The sequence below is a fragment of the Sebastes fasciatus genome, chromosome 20, assembly GCF_043250625.1.
Source record: "Sebastes fasciatus isolate fSebFas1 chromosome 20, fSebFas1.pri, whole genome shotgun sequence".
Taxonomy (NCBI): domain Eukaryota; kingdom Metazoa; phylum Chordata; class Actinopteri; order Perciformes; family Sebastidae; genus Sebastes; species Sebastes fasciatus.
The window spans coordinates 1,639,742-1,658,198 of record NC_133814.1 but is presented as its reverse complement, the minus strand read 5'-3'; the positions used below and the strand labels follow the sequence as shown (position 1 = coordinate 1,658,198).

The 18,457-nt window shown below is 44.9% G+C and overlaps 1 protein-coding gene across 4 annotated transcripts in view; it reads right to left on the bottom strand.

Moving 5' to 3' along the window:
- Positions 1-18,457, bottom strand: part of dnah9 (dynein, axonemal, heavy chain 9) — a 181,282-nt gene that overhangs the window by 38,313 nt on the left and 124,512 nt on the right. For all 4 annotated transcript variants that reach the window (XM_074620497.1, XM_074620498.1, XM_074620499.1 and 1 more), the window contains 7 exons: positions 18,075-18,279; positions 14,258-14,422; positions 12,670-12,810; positions 9,306-9,476; positions 9,006-9,128; positions 3,976-4,169; positions 809-957 (listed from right to left, as the gene is read on the bottom strand). In XM_074620497.1, the coding sequence (XP_074476598.1) occupies positions 809-957; positions 3,976-4,169; positions 9,006-9,128; positions 9,306-9,476; positions 12,670-12,810; positions 14,258-14,422; positions 18,075-18,279 (1,148 nt within the window). The remainder of the gene's footprint in view (positions 1-808; positions 958-3,975; positions 4,170-9,005; positions 9,129-9,305; positions 9,477-12,669; positions 12,811-14,257; positions 14,423-18,074; positions 18,280-18,457) is intronic.

The following is an 18,457-nucleotide window of genomic DNA, read 5'->3' as shown; positions in this document are numbered from 1 at the left end:
CACAAATACTAGAAGGTGTATTCTGGGTAATAACAGCTGACTGTCATGTTGAAATCAATCTATGGAATGGATTAATTTGGTGAAGAGGGACTTTCAAGCAGAAATCCAAAGAAGACAAATCAGACAAAAACAGTAAATTAATCATGATGAATTACTTGAATTCAAAACTACTGGAATTCAAAAAAATGTACTCGCTTATAGTAGAAACCCTTTGTTCCAGTAAACTGATCCAATCCCTGCAATCTGAATATTCCATAGAGCTGACTTCAAATACCCACAGACTGAATTATTTGGCAGCAGATTCAGAAGTGTCAGGCCGTGATGGCGCCACGTTCCAGGTCAGCACAAAAGCTTCGACTTTCGGCATATTTGTGGTCAAAAATCAAAACGGCGTGTCCTGCTGCCGACCGCATTATTCATACAGGGTTTGTAAAGTAACTCTAAAACCAATGACATTTACTTTCTGCTGCCCCTAATACACCGGTGGTGTCGTCTCATATATCTGTGACCTTTAGTATAATCCCTTCAATCTACCCAGTGCCTGTTGTGCATTGGCAGTGATGGCTGATATCACAGCAGAGACACATGAGCAGATGTGTTGTGATGACTGACTGATAATCCTATGCAGTAGGAATCAAAGTGGAAATCGTGCATGCAGGTACGCCTGCACTTGACTTCAATAGGCTGCGCCATTAAAACCTGCATGTGCCTATGTGGCATAAAGAAATGACGGATAAATTGACAATATGTATGCTCTGATAAAAGTCCAGAACACACCTATTGAACATAAAACAAGCGAGAGTATTACCATGCTTCTCCACATCCTTCAAAGGGTCAACTCCAGGAGAGAGGATGAAGAACATGGGCGTAGCCGGACCGGACTCTTCAAAGGAGACGGCGAAGTCCAGTGATCTGCCAATCACGTACTTGCTTCCCAGTTTCTCCTCTACAAAGTCTCTGCGGGGAGAATATGACTCAGTTCTCCTCAACACTTTCTTTTTTTATTATCTTTGACCGACACGCTGAATAACTTGAAGAGCGTGAATCTTCTGTAGTACAGTGCATTAGATAGACAGCTGCTTATAGAACTAAATATGAACTCTAGTCACGACTGTGTTGTCAACCTCTCTACATTAAATCCTTCAGCCTTTAAAACATCATGATTTTCTCACTGTTGTTCCAACCAAACAGCTTGCTCTTAAATAAATAGACATTGTATATTTTCTATATGTAAATCCTAGCTGATGAAGATACAAAGTTCACATAAGAGATATTTTGATGGATGATTCAGAAAAACAGCAATTTAAACCTTCATTTCAAATGTTTTAATGATGCTGCCAGCTAACACTGTCGTCGTTGATAACTACATCAATAAATAGCTTCAATTATGTATGAGTCACACCACAAATATATATACACCGATCAGCTATAACATTAAGACTACTGACAGGTGAAGTGAATAACATTGATTAGATAGATAGATAGATAGATAGATAGATAGATAGATTGATAGATTGATAGATTGATAGATTGATAGATAGTGACTTTATTAATCCCGAGGGAAATTCAAGTTTCGAGCATCACAGTTCCATAGTGCAAAACATGATTATCTGGTTACCATGGCACCTGTCAGTGGGCGGATATATTAGACAGCAAGCGAGCATTTTGAACTTTGAACTTTGTGTTGGAAGCAGAATAAATGGGCCAGCGTAAGGATGTGAGTGACTTTGACGAGGGCCAGATAGTGCTGGCTAGACGACTGGGTCAGAGCATCTCCAGAACTGCAGCTCTTGTGGGATGTTCCCGGTCTGCAGTGGTCAGGACCTACCAAAAGTGGTCCAAGGGAGGAAAACCGGTGAACCGGCGACAGGGTCAGACCCGAGGCTCATTGATGCACGTGGGGAGCGAAGGCTGGCCCGTGTTGTCTGATCCAATAGAAGAACTACTGGAGCTCAAACTGCTGAACAAGTTAATGCTGGTTCTGATAGAAAGGTGTCAGAACACACAGTGAGGAGCAGTTTGTTGAGTACGGGGCTGCAGAGCCGCAGACCGGTCAGGGTGCCCCGTGCTGACCCGTGTCCACCGCCAAAAGCGCCTACATTGGGCACGTGAGCATCAGAACTGGACCACGGAGTAATGGAAGAAGGTTGCCCGGTCTGATGAATCACGTTTTCTTTGACATCATGTGGATGGCAACGAGTTGGAGGTGTTGACTCGGCCTCCAAATTCTCCAGATATCAATCAAATCAAACATCTGTGGTAGGGATGTACCACGTTTTTTCAGACCGAGCACAAGAACAAGTAATTATATTTGGGTACTTACTATACCGAGTACCGATACGAGTACTTCTCTGTGCCAAAAGACTCTCGTTAACAGTCAGCTGGAGGGTGTGAGCGACACACGGCAGGCTGGGGAGTCCCGCATACGAGGCAGTGCGCCGCGACCGGCTCTAGGACGGCTTGGAAAGGCTCGGGGCGAAGGTGCTTCCCAGGGCCGTGGCCAAAGTGTCACCGGGGCGGACTGTCCTCAGTGCGCCCCAACCGTGTCGTGCCCCCAGGGCGGGGCTCGGCCCACGTTAAAGGCGCCAGGGGTCTGCGGCAATGTCTGCAACCCACCCGACCCGTCTTGAAACACGGACCAAGGAGTCTAACGCACGCGCGAGTCAGAGGGTGCAAGCAAAACCCAGTGGCGCAATGAAAGTGAGGGCCGGCGCGCGCCGGCTGAGGTGAGGTCCCTGCTCCGCGGGGTCGGGCGCTCCACCGGCCCGTATCACCTGTACCGTCGGGGAGGTGGAGCGTGAGCGTGTGCGTGTGCGATAGGACCCGAAAGATGGTGACGAGAGGTTAACGTCACGCTGCCGTAAAGTGGTATCGGTGCCGTTGTATCGTAGCCGTTTTGCGAGTACGAGTACATGAGCACAGTATCGGACCAATACCCGATACTGGTACTGGTACCGGTATCGGTATCGTTGCGTCCCTAATCTGTGGGATGTGCTGGAAAAACAAGTCCAATCCACGGAGGCCCCACCTCGCAACTTCCAGGACTTAAAGGATCTGCTACTGACGGCTTGGTGCCAGATACCACAGCAGACCTTCAGAGGTCTAGTGGAGGCCATGCCTCGACGGGTTCCTGGACAGAGATTGAGGGCTAATAATGAGGCTCATCGATTGTGTAATTGCACTGCTTCTGAGCAACAGACAAACATACAGTAGCAGCAGTGAGCACAGGTGCCCTGTCAACTCAGACTATAAGCCAAAGGTTAAGATGTTTAACCTTTACCCTTTTACCAAACAGCACAGGTCGGTTCACAGATCACAGAGCAAAAGGGCGAGCTATTGAGGAAGCAATCCCTTTTAAACTATATAAAAATGTGATAAACAATGATAAAAGTATTAATCCTATAACACTGTTTTTACTACTGAAACAGCATACAATCATAGTGCTGCTGTATTGATCCCAGTGCTGTAATACTCACACTGGCCACTGTAACTCACAGCTCTAGTGATGTAATGCTGATCCAAGCAACCTTGCAGCTGCAGGGGGCCCAAAACAGGGAATCTGGCAGAGGAGGTACCAAGATCATATGTATGGCAGAGGTCATATGCTGATTAGTAAGACAGAGACCAGTAGAATTGAGGAATACCACAATTTACGATGACAGGAAAATAGGAGGTGAGTTCTTTGTTCCAAGTATATAAGGTTATGATCTAAAGACCGCGGGCAGTTGCGTCCGGACAGACGTGTCCGGACCTGCTCGGGTTTTGGTTGTGTTTGTGTCTGTTGATATTAAACACGATGAAAACTCTGCTTTTTGCAAAATACTTGTACAGCATTATGTGATTCATTTGAGTAACCTGTGTTGACTTTCTGACTCCATTAAAATTGAACATTGAAGAATATTGAGCTGGGATCTCTGCCGTTCCTGGCCCAAGGCTTGAGATTTCCAGACTCAACACTATGATTCCACCTCTCACCTGACGGCGTACGTCATGCGGTCAGGCCTCAGGGCCCTCATCATGCACAGTCTCTGGAGAGAGGTTTTGTTCTTCCATTCCTGGGGGAATTTCTCTTTTTCTGGACACTCGGACTCCACAAACTTCTTCCAGCGTTTGGCCGAGCCCTCGATGTCTCGGTCCAGGTTCCTGAACTCCTCCATGGAGCACAGGGACTGGTGGTTGGGGAGAGAAAAAAGTGATTCAGAAAAACTACTGTATTTTTGAAAGTGCTACTCTGTGATCAGTGATGCACATTTAACAGTTTGACCACTTCAGAAATGTTTCACAACACACAGCACAATACGAGGAGCAACTTTGTTTGCAAAAGTTGCCAGAAAAAAAAAAAAAAAAACGACAGAAAGGAGTGCTTATCTTTCCTCACGCCAATATAAATAATATTTATTCAAACGGAAATGCTGAGTAAACACGATCCCTTTCATAACGGGACGGGGGGTGGGAGGGGGGGGGGCTGAATATGCATCCGTTGCAAAACCAGTAGGGGCTTCTTTGTGATGCCCCAGCTGACAAACACCTTATCTCATCTATGGAGAATAGCAGTGTCACGCAGTGCAGCCTCGAGCAGGTGCACACACTGACGAGTACACACACACATACACATGCAGTGTGTACACTGTCTCCTGTACTGTATATACTAGGAGCGGGGTCCTGGAAACCTCCCACAGCAGACACATAGAGGACAAGGAGTCCTGGAAAAAAAATATCCTTGTGAATTCATTAAATGTGCTTTTCTATAAGCGCTCATCTCTGGGCATGATGGGGTGAGGTAGACTGAGACAAAGTGGCTCAGCACACCGTCCATCACTTCAACTCAGTTTGTTTAATTACCACAGGAGGTTGGCAACCTCTGAGAATACACTGAGTCTCATGGGATTCACGCTAAGGCCAAACAATCTGAGGATCTCCCCCTCCTTTAAAGCTTTCCAACTGATTATGTTTCCGATCGTGATAAGAAAATCGAGTGACAGAATTTGATTAGCAGGGCCTTAAACATCCACAGTGGGTTGAGTGCAGTTGGGGAAAGGCCATCTCACAACCCCTCAGAGGGGTTTAGGTTAAGTTAATATTCTAGGCGGTACAGATTGAAAAATTCATGAGCACGAGAGGCTAAAAAACCATGCTGCCATTAGGGTTTAGTTTGCTGCTAAACTGATCTGACAAGAGAGGGAACCTCTGCTGCTTGACGCCCACAGGGCTGCATCGCCAGACGTCTGTTCTTTAAGATGAAATACGGGTATATGTGCCGAGTTGTTCTGGTGTCCTTTCAATGTTAAAATGCACCGGGGTCACGGAGCAGAGCCGAAGCCCTGGAGAATCACATGCCGTCAGAGTGGAGGTCTGGGTGAAACAGAGAACTTCAATCGTGCTGCCAACTCTTTAAGTGTGTTTTTCACTTTAATGCAGAAGTTGTTGCTGGGAGACCGGGCTGCACAAATTGCATCATAGGAAGCAACTCCACTCGCACCACTTAAAGCAGCTAAGTGCTAAAATAACTTGGGGGAAATTGTGGATTTCAGTCATGCTTTTCTGACATGGTGGAAGGAAAACAGTTTGGAAAGACATGGGAGACAATTTAATATTTTACTAGTGCAGACTGGTTTTATGAGATTTCAACATTGAGGGTGAGTGGTGGGGGGGGGGGGGGGGGGGGGGGGGGGGGGGGGGGGGGGGGTGTTCCAGGACGGGGTTCTAAAGGTAGAGCTGTTTAAAGGGGACATATCATGCTCATTTTCAGGTTCATACTTTACATGCTATAATGTTTAAACGATACATTATTTTTCTCATACCGTCTGTCTGAATATACCTGTATTCACGCTGCCTCAGAAACGCTCTGTTTTAGCGCATTTCAATGGAATGGTTATTTACATACACTGTAACAAGAAATAAACTGTGACACATTTAGAATGTTTACGTTTAAAACTGTGAAATGGTCTAAATATTGTAGATTTGTGACATCACAAATGACCAGAAATCCTGACGGCTTGTTTCAAACGCACAGTTTCTGAATACGGGCTGTGTGTATTTCTCCGTATATTGAGCGTTTTGATACTTTCACAGTATTTATATATCACTTAAACCTGCTTTATAATATAAAAGACATGAAAATCTCACTTTTTACAATATGGGACCTTTAACACTCTTAATAATAATAATAATAATAAATTTTATTTAGTGGCGCCTTTCTGGACACCCAAGGACACCTTACAAAAATCAGTTAAAACATTGACAGATAAAACAATATAAAAACAACAGGACATGACAGAGACATATTTGTACAGACACATAGGATGGGTGATGATGAGTTCTAGAGAGAGTAGGCCAGTTTAAACAGGTGGGTTTTGAGGAGGGATTTGAAAGATGTGATATTGTCAGACTGCCGGATGTGTGGGTGGAGTGAGTTGCAGAGCAGCTGAATGCCCTGGCTCCCATGGTGCTGAGGCGTGAGGTGGGGGTAGTCAGAAGTCCGGCTAATGATGAGCGGAGGGAACGGGAGGGAGTGTACTCCTGGAGGAGGTCTGTGAGGTAGGTGGGGGCGAGGTTATGGAGGGCTTTGTAGGTGAGCAGAAGGTTTTTGTAGTCGATCCGGGATTTAACAGGGAGCCAGTGCAGCTGGATGAGGATGGGGGTGATGTGGTCGGAGGATTTGGTGCGGGTGATGATCCGGGCGGCAGAGTTCTGAATGATTTGGAGTCTGTTGAGAAGTTTGATGGGAATGCCAGAGAGGACAGCGTTGCAGTAGTCGATCCGGGATGTAACAAAAGCGTGAACCAGGATTTCAGTGCTGGAGTGGGACAGGGATGGGCGGAGTCTAGAGATGTTGCGGAGGTGGAAGAAGGCAGTCCGGGTGATGTTTTTTATGTGGGATGAAAAAGAGAGTGTGCTGTCCAGGGTGACCCCAAGACTCTTGACATGGGTGGAGAACGGTACTGGGAAGCCATCAATGGTGATGTTTTGAGCAGTGGTGTGTTGAGTTTTGGAGATGTTGTTCTTGGAGCCGATGAGCAGGGCCTCGGTTTTATTGCTGTTGAGTTTTAAAAAGTTCCTGCTCATCCAGCTCCTGATGTGTTGTAAGCAGGTGGTGAGGGAGGCGGGTGGCAGGGCAGCAGTGGGTGTAGTTGAAATGTAGACCTGTGTGTCGTCAGCATAACAGTGGAATCGGACATTGTGATGACGGAGGATAGTGCCAAGGGGAAGGAGGTAAATGATAAACAGGAGTGGACCCAATACTGACCCCTGGGGGACACCCAGTGAAACAGTGGAACACCTTGACCTGTGATTACCCAGTTTTACAAATTGTAGTCTGTCGGTGAGGTATGAGGAGAACCATGTGAGTGCAACACCGTTGATACCAATATCAGTCAGACGTGTGATGAGTAGTGGGTGGGAGATGGTGTCAAAGGTCTTCATGTATGTTTTCAATACTCTCAATTTAATTTGAATGAATCTAAAAAGGTGAGTTCTGTCTTTACAAATTACGAATTTATGAGAATTTTTGGCAAAGAATTTGCTTATATTTACAGTTACACCAGCATTACAGTCAGCCAACTCATATAGAATGGAATATTATGTGAATGTACAATATCTACAGCAATATTTTGCACCTTGTCTCTCCAAGAGGAAGCCTCAAGCTCAGCATAGCAGGGAGTGACGATACTAACTCCCCCCCCAGAGGATGGCAGACTCAAGCCCGGCACACAGACAGAGCCCTCTACCAAGGGGGGTCCCGCCGCTCCCTGAAGGGGAAGAAGGATGGCTGACAGTGGCGGACGCTGCCTTATGTATATACTGTAGGGTCCACACATATACGTTTATGCAAAGTTCAGTGGGCGAATGCGTGCTCGTGATTGGAGGAGAGTATTACCCATAGAGTCCAATAGAGGGCTCCGCCCGTGCTTATAGAACTAGGGTTACAAAATCGTAACCTTCGATTCAGCTGTAGCACCAGCTATAATAGCAGTCAGTACATCGCCAAGCTGCCAGCATCACCTATTTCTGGTTTGACCACACGCTGAGAATACATGTGATCTGGTGGCAGTGTTAATTTAGTTAATGAAAACTATGACTGAATATGCTCGTCAACTACCTTTTCTCCAAGACGAGACGACGACGAGACGTCATGAAACACTAACTGTAATAATAATAATAATAAATTCAACTTATATAGCGCTTTTAAAGATCTCAAAGACGCTTACCTGTGACTATAATCAACATGCAATCTTGTTGACGAACAAAGACAAGATTAAAATGTAGTTTTAAAAATAAAAACTTGACCCAAAGAGATGAGATTGACTGAAATGTTCAATATAATGAGAGGAATTAAAGGTCCCATATCGTGCTCATTTTCAGGTTCATACTTGTATTTTGTGTTTCTACTAGAACATGTTTACACGCTGTAATGTTAAAAAAACACTTTATTTTCCTCATACTGTCTGCTTGAATATGCCTGTATTTATCCTCTGTCTTGACGGAATTGCAACGGAATTGCAAGAGGATTGTGTTGCTAGGCAACAGCTTGGGTCCATGTGTACTTCTTGTCAGCTGAGGAATAAACTGGGTCGCATTTAGAATGTTTGCATTTAAAACTGTGTAAAGGGTCTAAATATTGTATATTTGTGACATCACAAATGGAAAGAAATCCTGACAGCTTGTTTGAAATGCAGAGTTTCTGAATGCGGGCTGTGTGTATTTCCCTGTGGATTGAGCGTTTCGATACTTTTACAGTATTTATATAGAATTGAAGCCTGCTTTATAATAAAAAAAACATGAAAAACTCACTTTTTTATGATATTGGACCTTTAAACAAACTTTTAGTCAACTAAATCTTTACTAAAAAAATCAAGATGAATAAATATGATAATAAATAACGAGGAAATTTGAAACAGGTATAAGACTGAATAAAGAAAAATAGCTGACACAATGAACACATCTGGCGGTACCCCTTAGTATTTCACATCGTTACATTTCAGTACAATGTCTGCCTCTCTCTGTACCTTGATCCCTCCCCAGGAGTGGTGGGATAAGAAATCCACTGGTGATATTCCACCTGGTTGGACAGGGTATCTCAGGAGGAAGTCCAGCTCTGCAGGATTTATTTCTTTATTCATCAGCAGGATCTGGGGACACAACAAACAGGAAGGACTTGGAATTGTTGTATTTTCAGCACAAACCACATTTTCCTTTGCGCTTGATTAGATCCGAACAGGGCCGGTGGTCTCGGGAGCGACTGATTCAAAGCGAGCTTGTTCTCAAAACAAACCATGCAGAAGATGAAAACCGGCTTCTTCTCCTACCTGGAAGGCGAGCTGAGCGATGTACGTGAGCTTGTCACATTCAAACAGGCCTCTGGTGGTGTACTGGAAGACTGACGAGGTGATGCTGTCAATTAGGTTGGACACCCGCTGCTTCAGAGCCTCGTCCGGCTCGGCCTTCAGAACCGCTTTCTGGAAGACCACACTGAACGCCTGGAGACGCACAGGAGCGGGTAAAAGACTCAACACTGTGTTACAAGTACGGATGTAACAATATTCAATATACAGTCACTTAGAGTCAACACAATAGAAACCAGTGATCAAACATTATTAATCAATAACTGGCTCATATTGGCCTTTAATTACAAATCATCATCATCAAGTCAGTGGCATTCACCTCTGACATGATGATGTGGTTTGTTCTAAAGATAAATTAATCAATGCTAATTTAGTTTATGGAAACCCCCCCCCCACTATAAGACAAGTATCCATGAACATGTAATTATGCTCAGAGACTGATACATTTAAATGTCATATAATGGACAAATTGCTGCACGGTGGTGGTGCAGTGGTTAGCTCTGCCACCTCACAGCAATAGGGTTGCAGGTTCAAACCGGCTTGGGGTCCTTCTGTGTGGAGTTAGCATATTGTTATGGTGGGTTTACTCCGGTTGCTCAGGTTACCTCCCACAGTCCAAAGACATGCAGGTTCATTGTTGACTCTAAATGTCCCGTAGGTGTGAATGTGAGTGTGAATGGTTGTCTGTCTCTATGTGTCAGCCCTGTGATAGTCTGGAGACCTGTCCAGGGTGTACCCCCCCGCCTTCACCCAATGTCAGCTGGGATCGGCTCCAGCATCCCGAATGGATGGATGGATAATGGACAATAATTACAGTACACAAATGCCATGTTTGGCGGTACGTCAGAGTTTAGTGTTTACTACTGTTGCTAGGCAACCTACTTTCCTTTCTGGTACCACTCGTTGACTTCTTGCTTATCCACAGAATATTTTGTTGGTACGCCTCCTGGCGGAGCATATTGCAACGAACAATGCGCTGAGCATTAATGCCTCTGTGCATGCTCGTAGTGAGCGCGCCATCTACGGTGTCTCGCCCCACGGTGTCTCACGCCACGGTATCTCGCACGAGTATAAACAAAGCTTTAGGCTTCATTTAATAACATGAGACAACTTTACCGCTAATTTCTTCTCTGCTCCGATATATCACCAAACAGCTGATCTACTCTGAGGGCATCTCTCTGTCACTTGACCATTAGCTACACACATTACGCTGCTCTTATACCAACAACATAATAATGTATGGCCTTGGCCTTTTTCACACGGCAGTACTGCGAGCAGCAATTTCGAGACGGGGGCGTTAAGTCGGGGGCCAGTGGCCCCATGGACCCCATACTTCCAGCGCTCCAACATGTTCAGTGGAGATGGCCTCATCTGACTCACAAAACATGAATCTGCACCTTTATTCCTGTTAACAATAATTTATTATGGGATGCTTTAGGGCGGGGCTACCTCGTGATTGACAGGTCGCTACCACGGCGTTGTTCGATCTGAAGATGTCTGCGTTTTTGTCTTAGAACTTTAACCCTTTCACAGTGTGTTTTCACTTTATGACAGTTAATCGTAACATTTTGGTCGCCTAGAAGTGCCTTATTCGGCGTTCAGTTGTACTTCCACCCTCTCGTGTCACTTCTGGTTGTAAAAAAACAAGATGGCGACGGCCAAAATGCCAAACTCAAGGCTTCAAAACGGCAGTCCACAAACCAATGTGTGACGTCATGGTGACTACGTCCACTTGTTATATACATGTCTATGGATTGGACATGACAAAAAAGGTAACACTTAAGATGTATTATTGCGGCCATTAAAAGGTGCAGTGAGTTTTGTTGACCTGTGTGCTGTTACCTGCCTGCATTCTGGATTCTCAATTTTGTAAAACTTTTGTTTATTAAATCTTTTACTGCACCAGTCAGCCTGCTGTTGTCTGCGTTCAGGTCCTCCCTGCTTGTTCTGCTCTTCAAATCATGACACGGAATCAGAGGAAGGGAAATAACTCTGGATTCAGCTATTAGTGCATTTTACAACATTTTAAGGACCTAATGATTTCAATAAGGACTATTAGAGTGTTCATACTGGGAAGTTGATTTAAAAAAATAATATCCACTGATTTACAGACATCATTTTCCTAATGTAAGTCTATGGGAAAACCAGTCTGTGGGAACCAACGCACGGGCATCGACCACAGGGACGTCCCACACCAACATACATGGACGTACTGAGGAGAGATGCTGGACAGTGCTGGCGAGCTAGCCAGATGTATGGTGGACTGAGACAGCTGGAAGCTCCACTTGAAAGCCCGTCTGAGGACGACCCAGTGATATCAATTCCGATAGTTGTATTATCACTCTTTTACATCCACTACTATTGGTTTTTGTTATTAGTCCTACTAATTTAGTTATTATTCTATCTTTATCTCTCTCTCTCTCTCTCTCTCTGTCTCTCCCCCCAGCCGGTCTCGGCAGATGGCCGCCCACCCAGAGCCCGGTTCTGCTCTAGGTTTCTACCTGCTAAACGGGGAGTTTTTCCTGGCCACAGCGCATTGTGTTGGGTCTCTAAACTATGGTGTATGGTCTAAGACCTGCTCTAAATATAAAGCGTCTCGAGATAACTTCTGTTATGATTTGACGCTATATAAAAGTAAATTGAATTGAATTGAATTGAATGATGCTCATGCTCGTAAAAAGTTTATTATCCGTACCGGATACTCATTCATCTGACTAATCAAGCTCAATCGTGCCTGAAATTATTTCATGAGATTCAACTTGACCATTCTCAGCCTACAAGCAGTGCAGGTCTAAATTCTACACTTCTAACTACTGATTAAAGGTGCAGCTTCTAGTCTATCTGTAATTCTGACTGTAAAAAGGAGTTGGAGTGACAGTACATTGAAACTTTGTAATAATAATTGTCTTCTACTCTGGTGTCATTTCTGTCACACTCTGCTCTAACGTTGTGTGAAGAACACATATTATAATGTGTTTCATTTCATTCTCAAGGTCAAAGGTACATATTCCCACGAATGGGTTTTCATTTGATTATGTTGGGAAATAACTTGGGCCAGGGCAGCTACCTGCGGAGTCGGGGAGTGATTGCAAACCATATCTCATGCTGCCTTCTCTCAGCGCTCGCTGGCTGACAATATGAAAGACATTATGCTCTACATAACCACATTAGGGAGCCACAAACACAATAAAAGCAGGGCAAAGAGCATAAAACACGGTGAGCAAATGGAAGAAGGAGGGGGAGGAACAGAGAAGTGAGTGTAAAGAGGGGTCTCAGCGGGGGGACCGTGAGGGAGGGAGGAAACATGGCATGTCAATAGACAGGCTACCTTGAGAGAGAACTGGTACATGGGGTGGATTTTATTGAGGTCGTTCATTATGAAGTACAATAAGGAAGCCCGCGCTGCTGCTGGTCGGTAGTGCTCCCGAGCCTCATTGATTTTGGCCTCTGTCACCTTGGCTTCTTTTACCTACAGTAAAGATAGTGCAAACACAAACAGAGTCACACTCATAGACACAAGCACACATCTGCACAGACATGCACACACTCAGGGTTCATCAATCAGCTAATGATGACATCGTGCACCATCCAATAAAACAGCCTCGGTGCAAGAGCAGAGCTATTCCAATTTCACGGTTCCAGTCAGAATGTTCTCACACTGTGTGGAACACAACAATTATGAGCCGTTTTTTTTTTTTTTGCCCGCACAATTATGCTTAAGAATGAACATCTGCAAAGGCAGTGCTTATCTCCTCTCTGACAGAAGGCCCACTCCCACATCTTCATACAGGACTTTCTCACAGAAAGTAAGTCTCCTCTGGCAGAGATGATCTGACATCATCTGATTTGCTGACCAAAAAAACAGATAAACAAAGCAAGGGAGTAAGAGAGAGGGGAAGGGATTACAGTCTGCTAATCACTGAGTAAATATATGGAATACCAATCAAACACCTGCTGGGTACCTACAAGTAGGTACAAGGGAAGAAGTACAGAGAATAAGGGGTTAACATATTCGCATTTAAGAGGAACTTTGAAATCATTTACAATGTATAAGTATTTGTTTAAAGCTGCAGTGGGGAGAAATGGAGCAAATATGATTCAAAAAAATATATTTTTATAAAACGGTTAATATATCCTGACAGTAGTACATGAGACAGGTAAAAAAAAAACATGTTCCTCTTTGTCCTCCGGTGTCCTCCGGTGTCCTCCGGTGTCCTCCGGTGTCCTCCGGTGTCCTCCGGTGCTCCTAACGGCATCTGCAAGATTTCACAGGCCGGAGGAAAATAAGCAGTCAGAGCTGATCTGGAGTCTGCTGTCCAGCTGCCGTCTATGAGAGCCGGCTGTCAATCACTCGCAAACTCCGACCAAAGGGTCAAACGAGGCAGCGCTGATCAAATATGAATCAATATTCTGATACTAAGAACCCCATCGCCCTGAAGGGGATTCTTTCACAACAACGACCGGCTAGCTGAACATTATCCCTTACACAGTACACTACAAGATGATTCTGAGAACATCTGAGGAGAGAAATAGACATTACAGTAACAGAATATTGATTCATATTTGATCAGCGCTGCCTAGTTTGACCGTTTGGTCAGAGTTTGTGAGTGATTGACAGCCGGCTCTTATAGACGGCAGCTGGACGGCAGACTCCAGATCAGCTCTGACTGCTTGTTTTCCTCTGGTCTGTGAAATCTTGCAGATGCCGTTAAGAGCACCGGATGACACCAGAGGACAAAGAGGAACATGATTTTTTTTCAGATTACCTGTCTCATGTACTACTGTCAGGATATAGTAACCGTTTTATGAATATAACTTTTTTAATCATATTTACCCACTGCTGCTTTAATAGGAGAAGAGAAGTGATGATAAAACAAGTAGAATAAAGAGTTGTAAAGATAAAAACAGAACGGTACCTTCTCTTCGATCTCGGCCGCGGTGCGTTTGGTCGTCTCCAGGTTTTCCACCAGCTCCGTGTCACCCAGGAAGTTTCCTGAAGCTGAGGACAAACGGGACAGCAGGTTGTCCTCCAGCGTCTTCAGAGTGATCTTGAAACCGTTCTGCTGCTTCGTCAGGCCGGACTAATAAACACAGAAACGGACAAAAAACCTTTGACAGATTGTACCTGTCGGAGGATTTCTCATATATATATATATATATATATATATATATATGCTTGTTGTCAGGTTCCTTTCTGGCCTTATCATCATAATCGGAGGCGGTGGGAGATGTTGGAGGTGTGGGTCAATACGAGGACATGAATACTGAAGGGCACCTCAAAGGCAGAACTAATCGATATGCTCTGCATCGGCTATCTGGACCCATGAAGGGAGCACTCTGGGCTGGATTAGCAGGCTTCCGTCTGGTTGCCAACATCAAACCTCGGCAGAGCGACCTAACCCTCAATGTGATGAGACCGTTGATTCCAGCAAGAGGAAAGGAGCTTTGATGGTGAACTACACACACACACACACACACAAACATCTTCTATGAATCATGTGGTACGAGACATTATGTTCTCAATTATGAACCAATACAGGCCTTATGAAGAATATGCACACATGCACACACAGCTCACAATAATGGGTCTTACCCACAGCTCACCATATGGATTAGTGCACCCCGTCCGTCCTAATAAAACTTGAACTCAGACAGTCTTTGTTCTGGTTGAAAAAACAAAAGCGTTTGACAGAAACTTTCACTTTTTTCAAAGCCTGCCGTTTGAGCGGCGTCGGGAGAACAAAGCCGACAGGGCACGGTTACATCTCTTTATTGCTTCATCCTGCTTTGTCCTTCATTATAGTCTGTTGCAGCTCCTTGTTTCTGCTCGATAATGACTTTGCTTTATTGAAGTTTCCCTTAATAGAAGCCTCTGTGACCTTTGGATTGTTGTAATTACGGGAGGGTGGGCTGTTGTGAGATTTGTCTACACCAGTGTTGTCGGTGACTGATAATAGCAGAGGGTTTCTGAGTGGCGTGATCCCCGACAGACGCTTGGTAATGCGTTTTCTGGCAGCGCTGGGGGAGTATGGGTGGAGCTGTTCCTCCTCCATGTGGCATAATGTTCCCATGACAAAAGACATACTTAGCTCAGATCGCACCAGGGGAGCAGGGAGTTTAAGAGATCACACCGCTTAATTGCTCTCTTTATGACAGTATTTCCTATTGCGGTGATGAGAAGTATTTTACACCATTGTTAAAACTAATTGATCCTCTGCCTTGTTAAATCTTACATGCTCTGAATTTGACGTTATTACCCACTCTGTAGTTGAAAAGTTCTCCTCTGCCAAAACTGCACAGGAAAAAAAAAAAAACCTGCTGGAATCGCTGACATTTTAAGGAAAGACCTGACATGCGTGAGAGAAAAATCACAGACCGGTGGACATTTAACCGGGACGTTTGCCTGTGTGAGTCAACCGTGACCTTCTGCTGGCCCAGACTCAGTGCTCTCCAGGAGATCCACACTAAAACATTCCCAACTGGACCCGGTAATGAGTCCGTTTTTTAACGATTAGCTTTCCTCTGGCACATTGTACTTGTAATTACCCTTGCTTGGGAAAAACAAACAATTAACCAGTCAGCAGAACACTCTAATTGGGATTAAAATGAGATATTACATCTATCATTTTTTTAGGCAAATGATTACTGAGTGCCACGGAGCAGCCCTGTTAAGGTAATTTGGGAAGTGGAGCATTTTAGTTCTCATTAACGCCGAAGGTCGGGTAAGAATTGTGCAGAAGCAAAACACACACAAAGATGTAAACGTGCACGGTAATATGCGCACGGGGAGGACCGGGGGAGGTAGTCATTGTGGTGAAAGGTTGTGGATTGATCCCCCCGTGCGCTCTCCAAAAAGGCAACTTGACATTTTAAGCTCCTTAGCCTGTCTTTGGCTCGGTTAAATGAGAGCTCTTTCACCCGCTAGTCATCTTACGGCTGAGTAGCAACGCTAACCTCATTAAAGGTATAATGGCACCGAGTCATTCAGAGAATATAAACAGGTACAGCCAATTTACACTCCGCTATCAGTCTGATGATTATCAGTCCGGTTTGTTTACTGGCAACAAAAAGCCATTCAGCACTTGATTCTACGGGCCGTGTATTGATAGGAAGGTGCACACGGCAACCCCCCAGCCACCCTCCCCTTCAACTTCCAGTGTTAATTAAAATGATAAGTGAGTTCCAGATCATGTTTTTTTTCTCCGATCTCAGTGAAATGCTAATTAAACAAGCTTCATTAAATCACATTTCACTTCTCCGTTGGATTTTTGCTGAGGGGACATAAGGCTTAAAATAACTCTCTGTTTATTAAAAATGCTGATTTGTCCACGGATGAAAGTCCCAAATAAAGCAGCGCCTACAGATGGCCCGACGCAAACAACGACACCTCCAGAAAAACCATCAAAATGCAAATAGGATTGTGTTTGAGTAAATGTGCCTGACCCCTTAACAGAGTTCCCACATTATCTTCCGTTGTGATCTCTCGGAGACGCCGCCGTCAGCCAGACGTGTTCTGAACGGAGAGAGATTTCTGATTTTCCCTTTTCCCCCCCTCGACTAACGAGAGCCGCATTTAAGGAACAGTGGAAGTGTGTCAATGTGTTGTCTAATTGCTGCGGTACAGTAGTGCCTACCGGCTAATCCATTTCAAACAGCTGACATGAAAAGCACAGATTGTCGATGGGACGAGCGTGAGGCATCATTAGGCGCTGGAGCTTTGATCAAGTGAATCTTCACTTAATTGCGAGCATTTACATTCACGCCATACTGTATCGTAACTATCTGCCGCTCATTACTCCCTCGACAGTCGGCCGTACAGCTGCCAGCAACCTGCTGTAGTGTACACAGTGTAGCGGCCGTAAACCGACTGACCGGCGATGACGGCTCACAGTTACAGCTGGTGACGGCTCATCAACAGAGTGAAACACGAGCTCTTCTCCCTCCTCACAGACAACAAAGACAGTGATTTACATTCAAAAGGGAAAATGCACCTTAAAGCGTCTCCTATCTGCCTCTCCTTTGATTTCACAGAGGTGGATGTGTGAACATAAACGAGTCAGCCGAAGTGATAAAAAGAAGATGAAACTCCCTTGAGGATAGCATCAAGACACAATTACACAATTCCTGGAGCTTGATGATGAATGGGAGAGTGCCACAGGAACAGTATCCAGGGTGACTGCGACACAGCGGTGAATTGCTAGTGTTTCAAAAGTTCATCTGACTTGATTTACTTTGATATTGTATATTTCCCACGTAAAGGGCTCGACACACGTGCACACGCAGCATTGCAGTGTCCCAGTCTCATGTGAGGGACCCAAAGCCTCATAATTATTACACTTAGTTTGTGGTTAATCAAAGGCACCAGCTGATTGTTTTGGAATCAAAGAGCCCGGACCTGCAGCCTTTTGTGAAGTTTCCGACAGACGAGTAGCGTTAAAGATGGGTACTAATGATGAGCGGTGGCTGCCGGAAGCCCACCGACTCCTCTCGCTGTGTCTTTTAATTACACCTGCACAGAAGAGATGTTAGGAGCGGAACTCAAAAGAGTGCAGCGTGGAACTGTTGTTTGTTCTCTAAAAGCACCTGAAGAGTGTGACGGGTACTGCTTTCATGTCTGCTCAGGTTCAATTCTACATTCCAGCGACATGTCAGATGAAAAGAGATCTATCCTAACTTCCTCTTTGTGGATAAATATGTGCATCAGGTGGTAGTGTATCTCTCTGACTTCCTCACCTTCAGCTGTTCCAGGTCAGGTCTCTCCATGCTGACCACCGCGGCCAGCAGCTGGTCCTCCAGACCGTCTCTGGTCACTGTGAAATTGATCAAGGTGCACTGGGCCTGCAGCTCCGGCTGGTAATGAGGGCTGGCGAGCTTGGTGTGCAGGATGAGGCGGAAACTGGGGTTGTACTCGCACTCCTTGTCTCCGATCTTTATGTACCTGTTTGGGTAAAGGAGGACCAGTAAATGGGAAGATGTCACCAAAGAACACACCAGATAAGGGGATTCATCGATAACAGCAATGCTATAATTATGTCTCATGTCTCATGTCATGAGGTCTCCTATATTCAGACACATGAATCCTCTTTCTTATGTCTAGTACACAAAGGAGGTCTGCA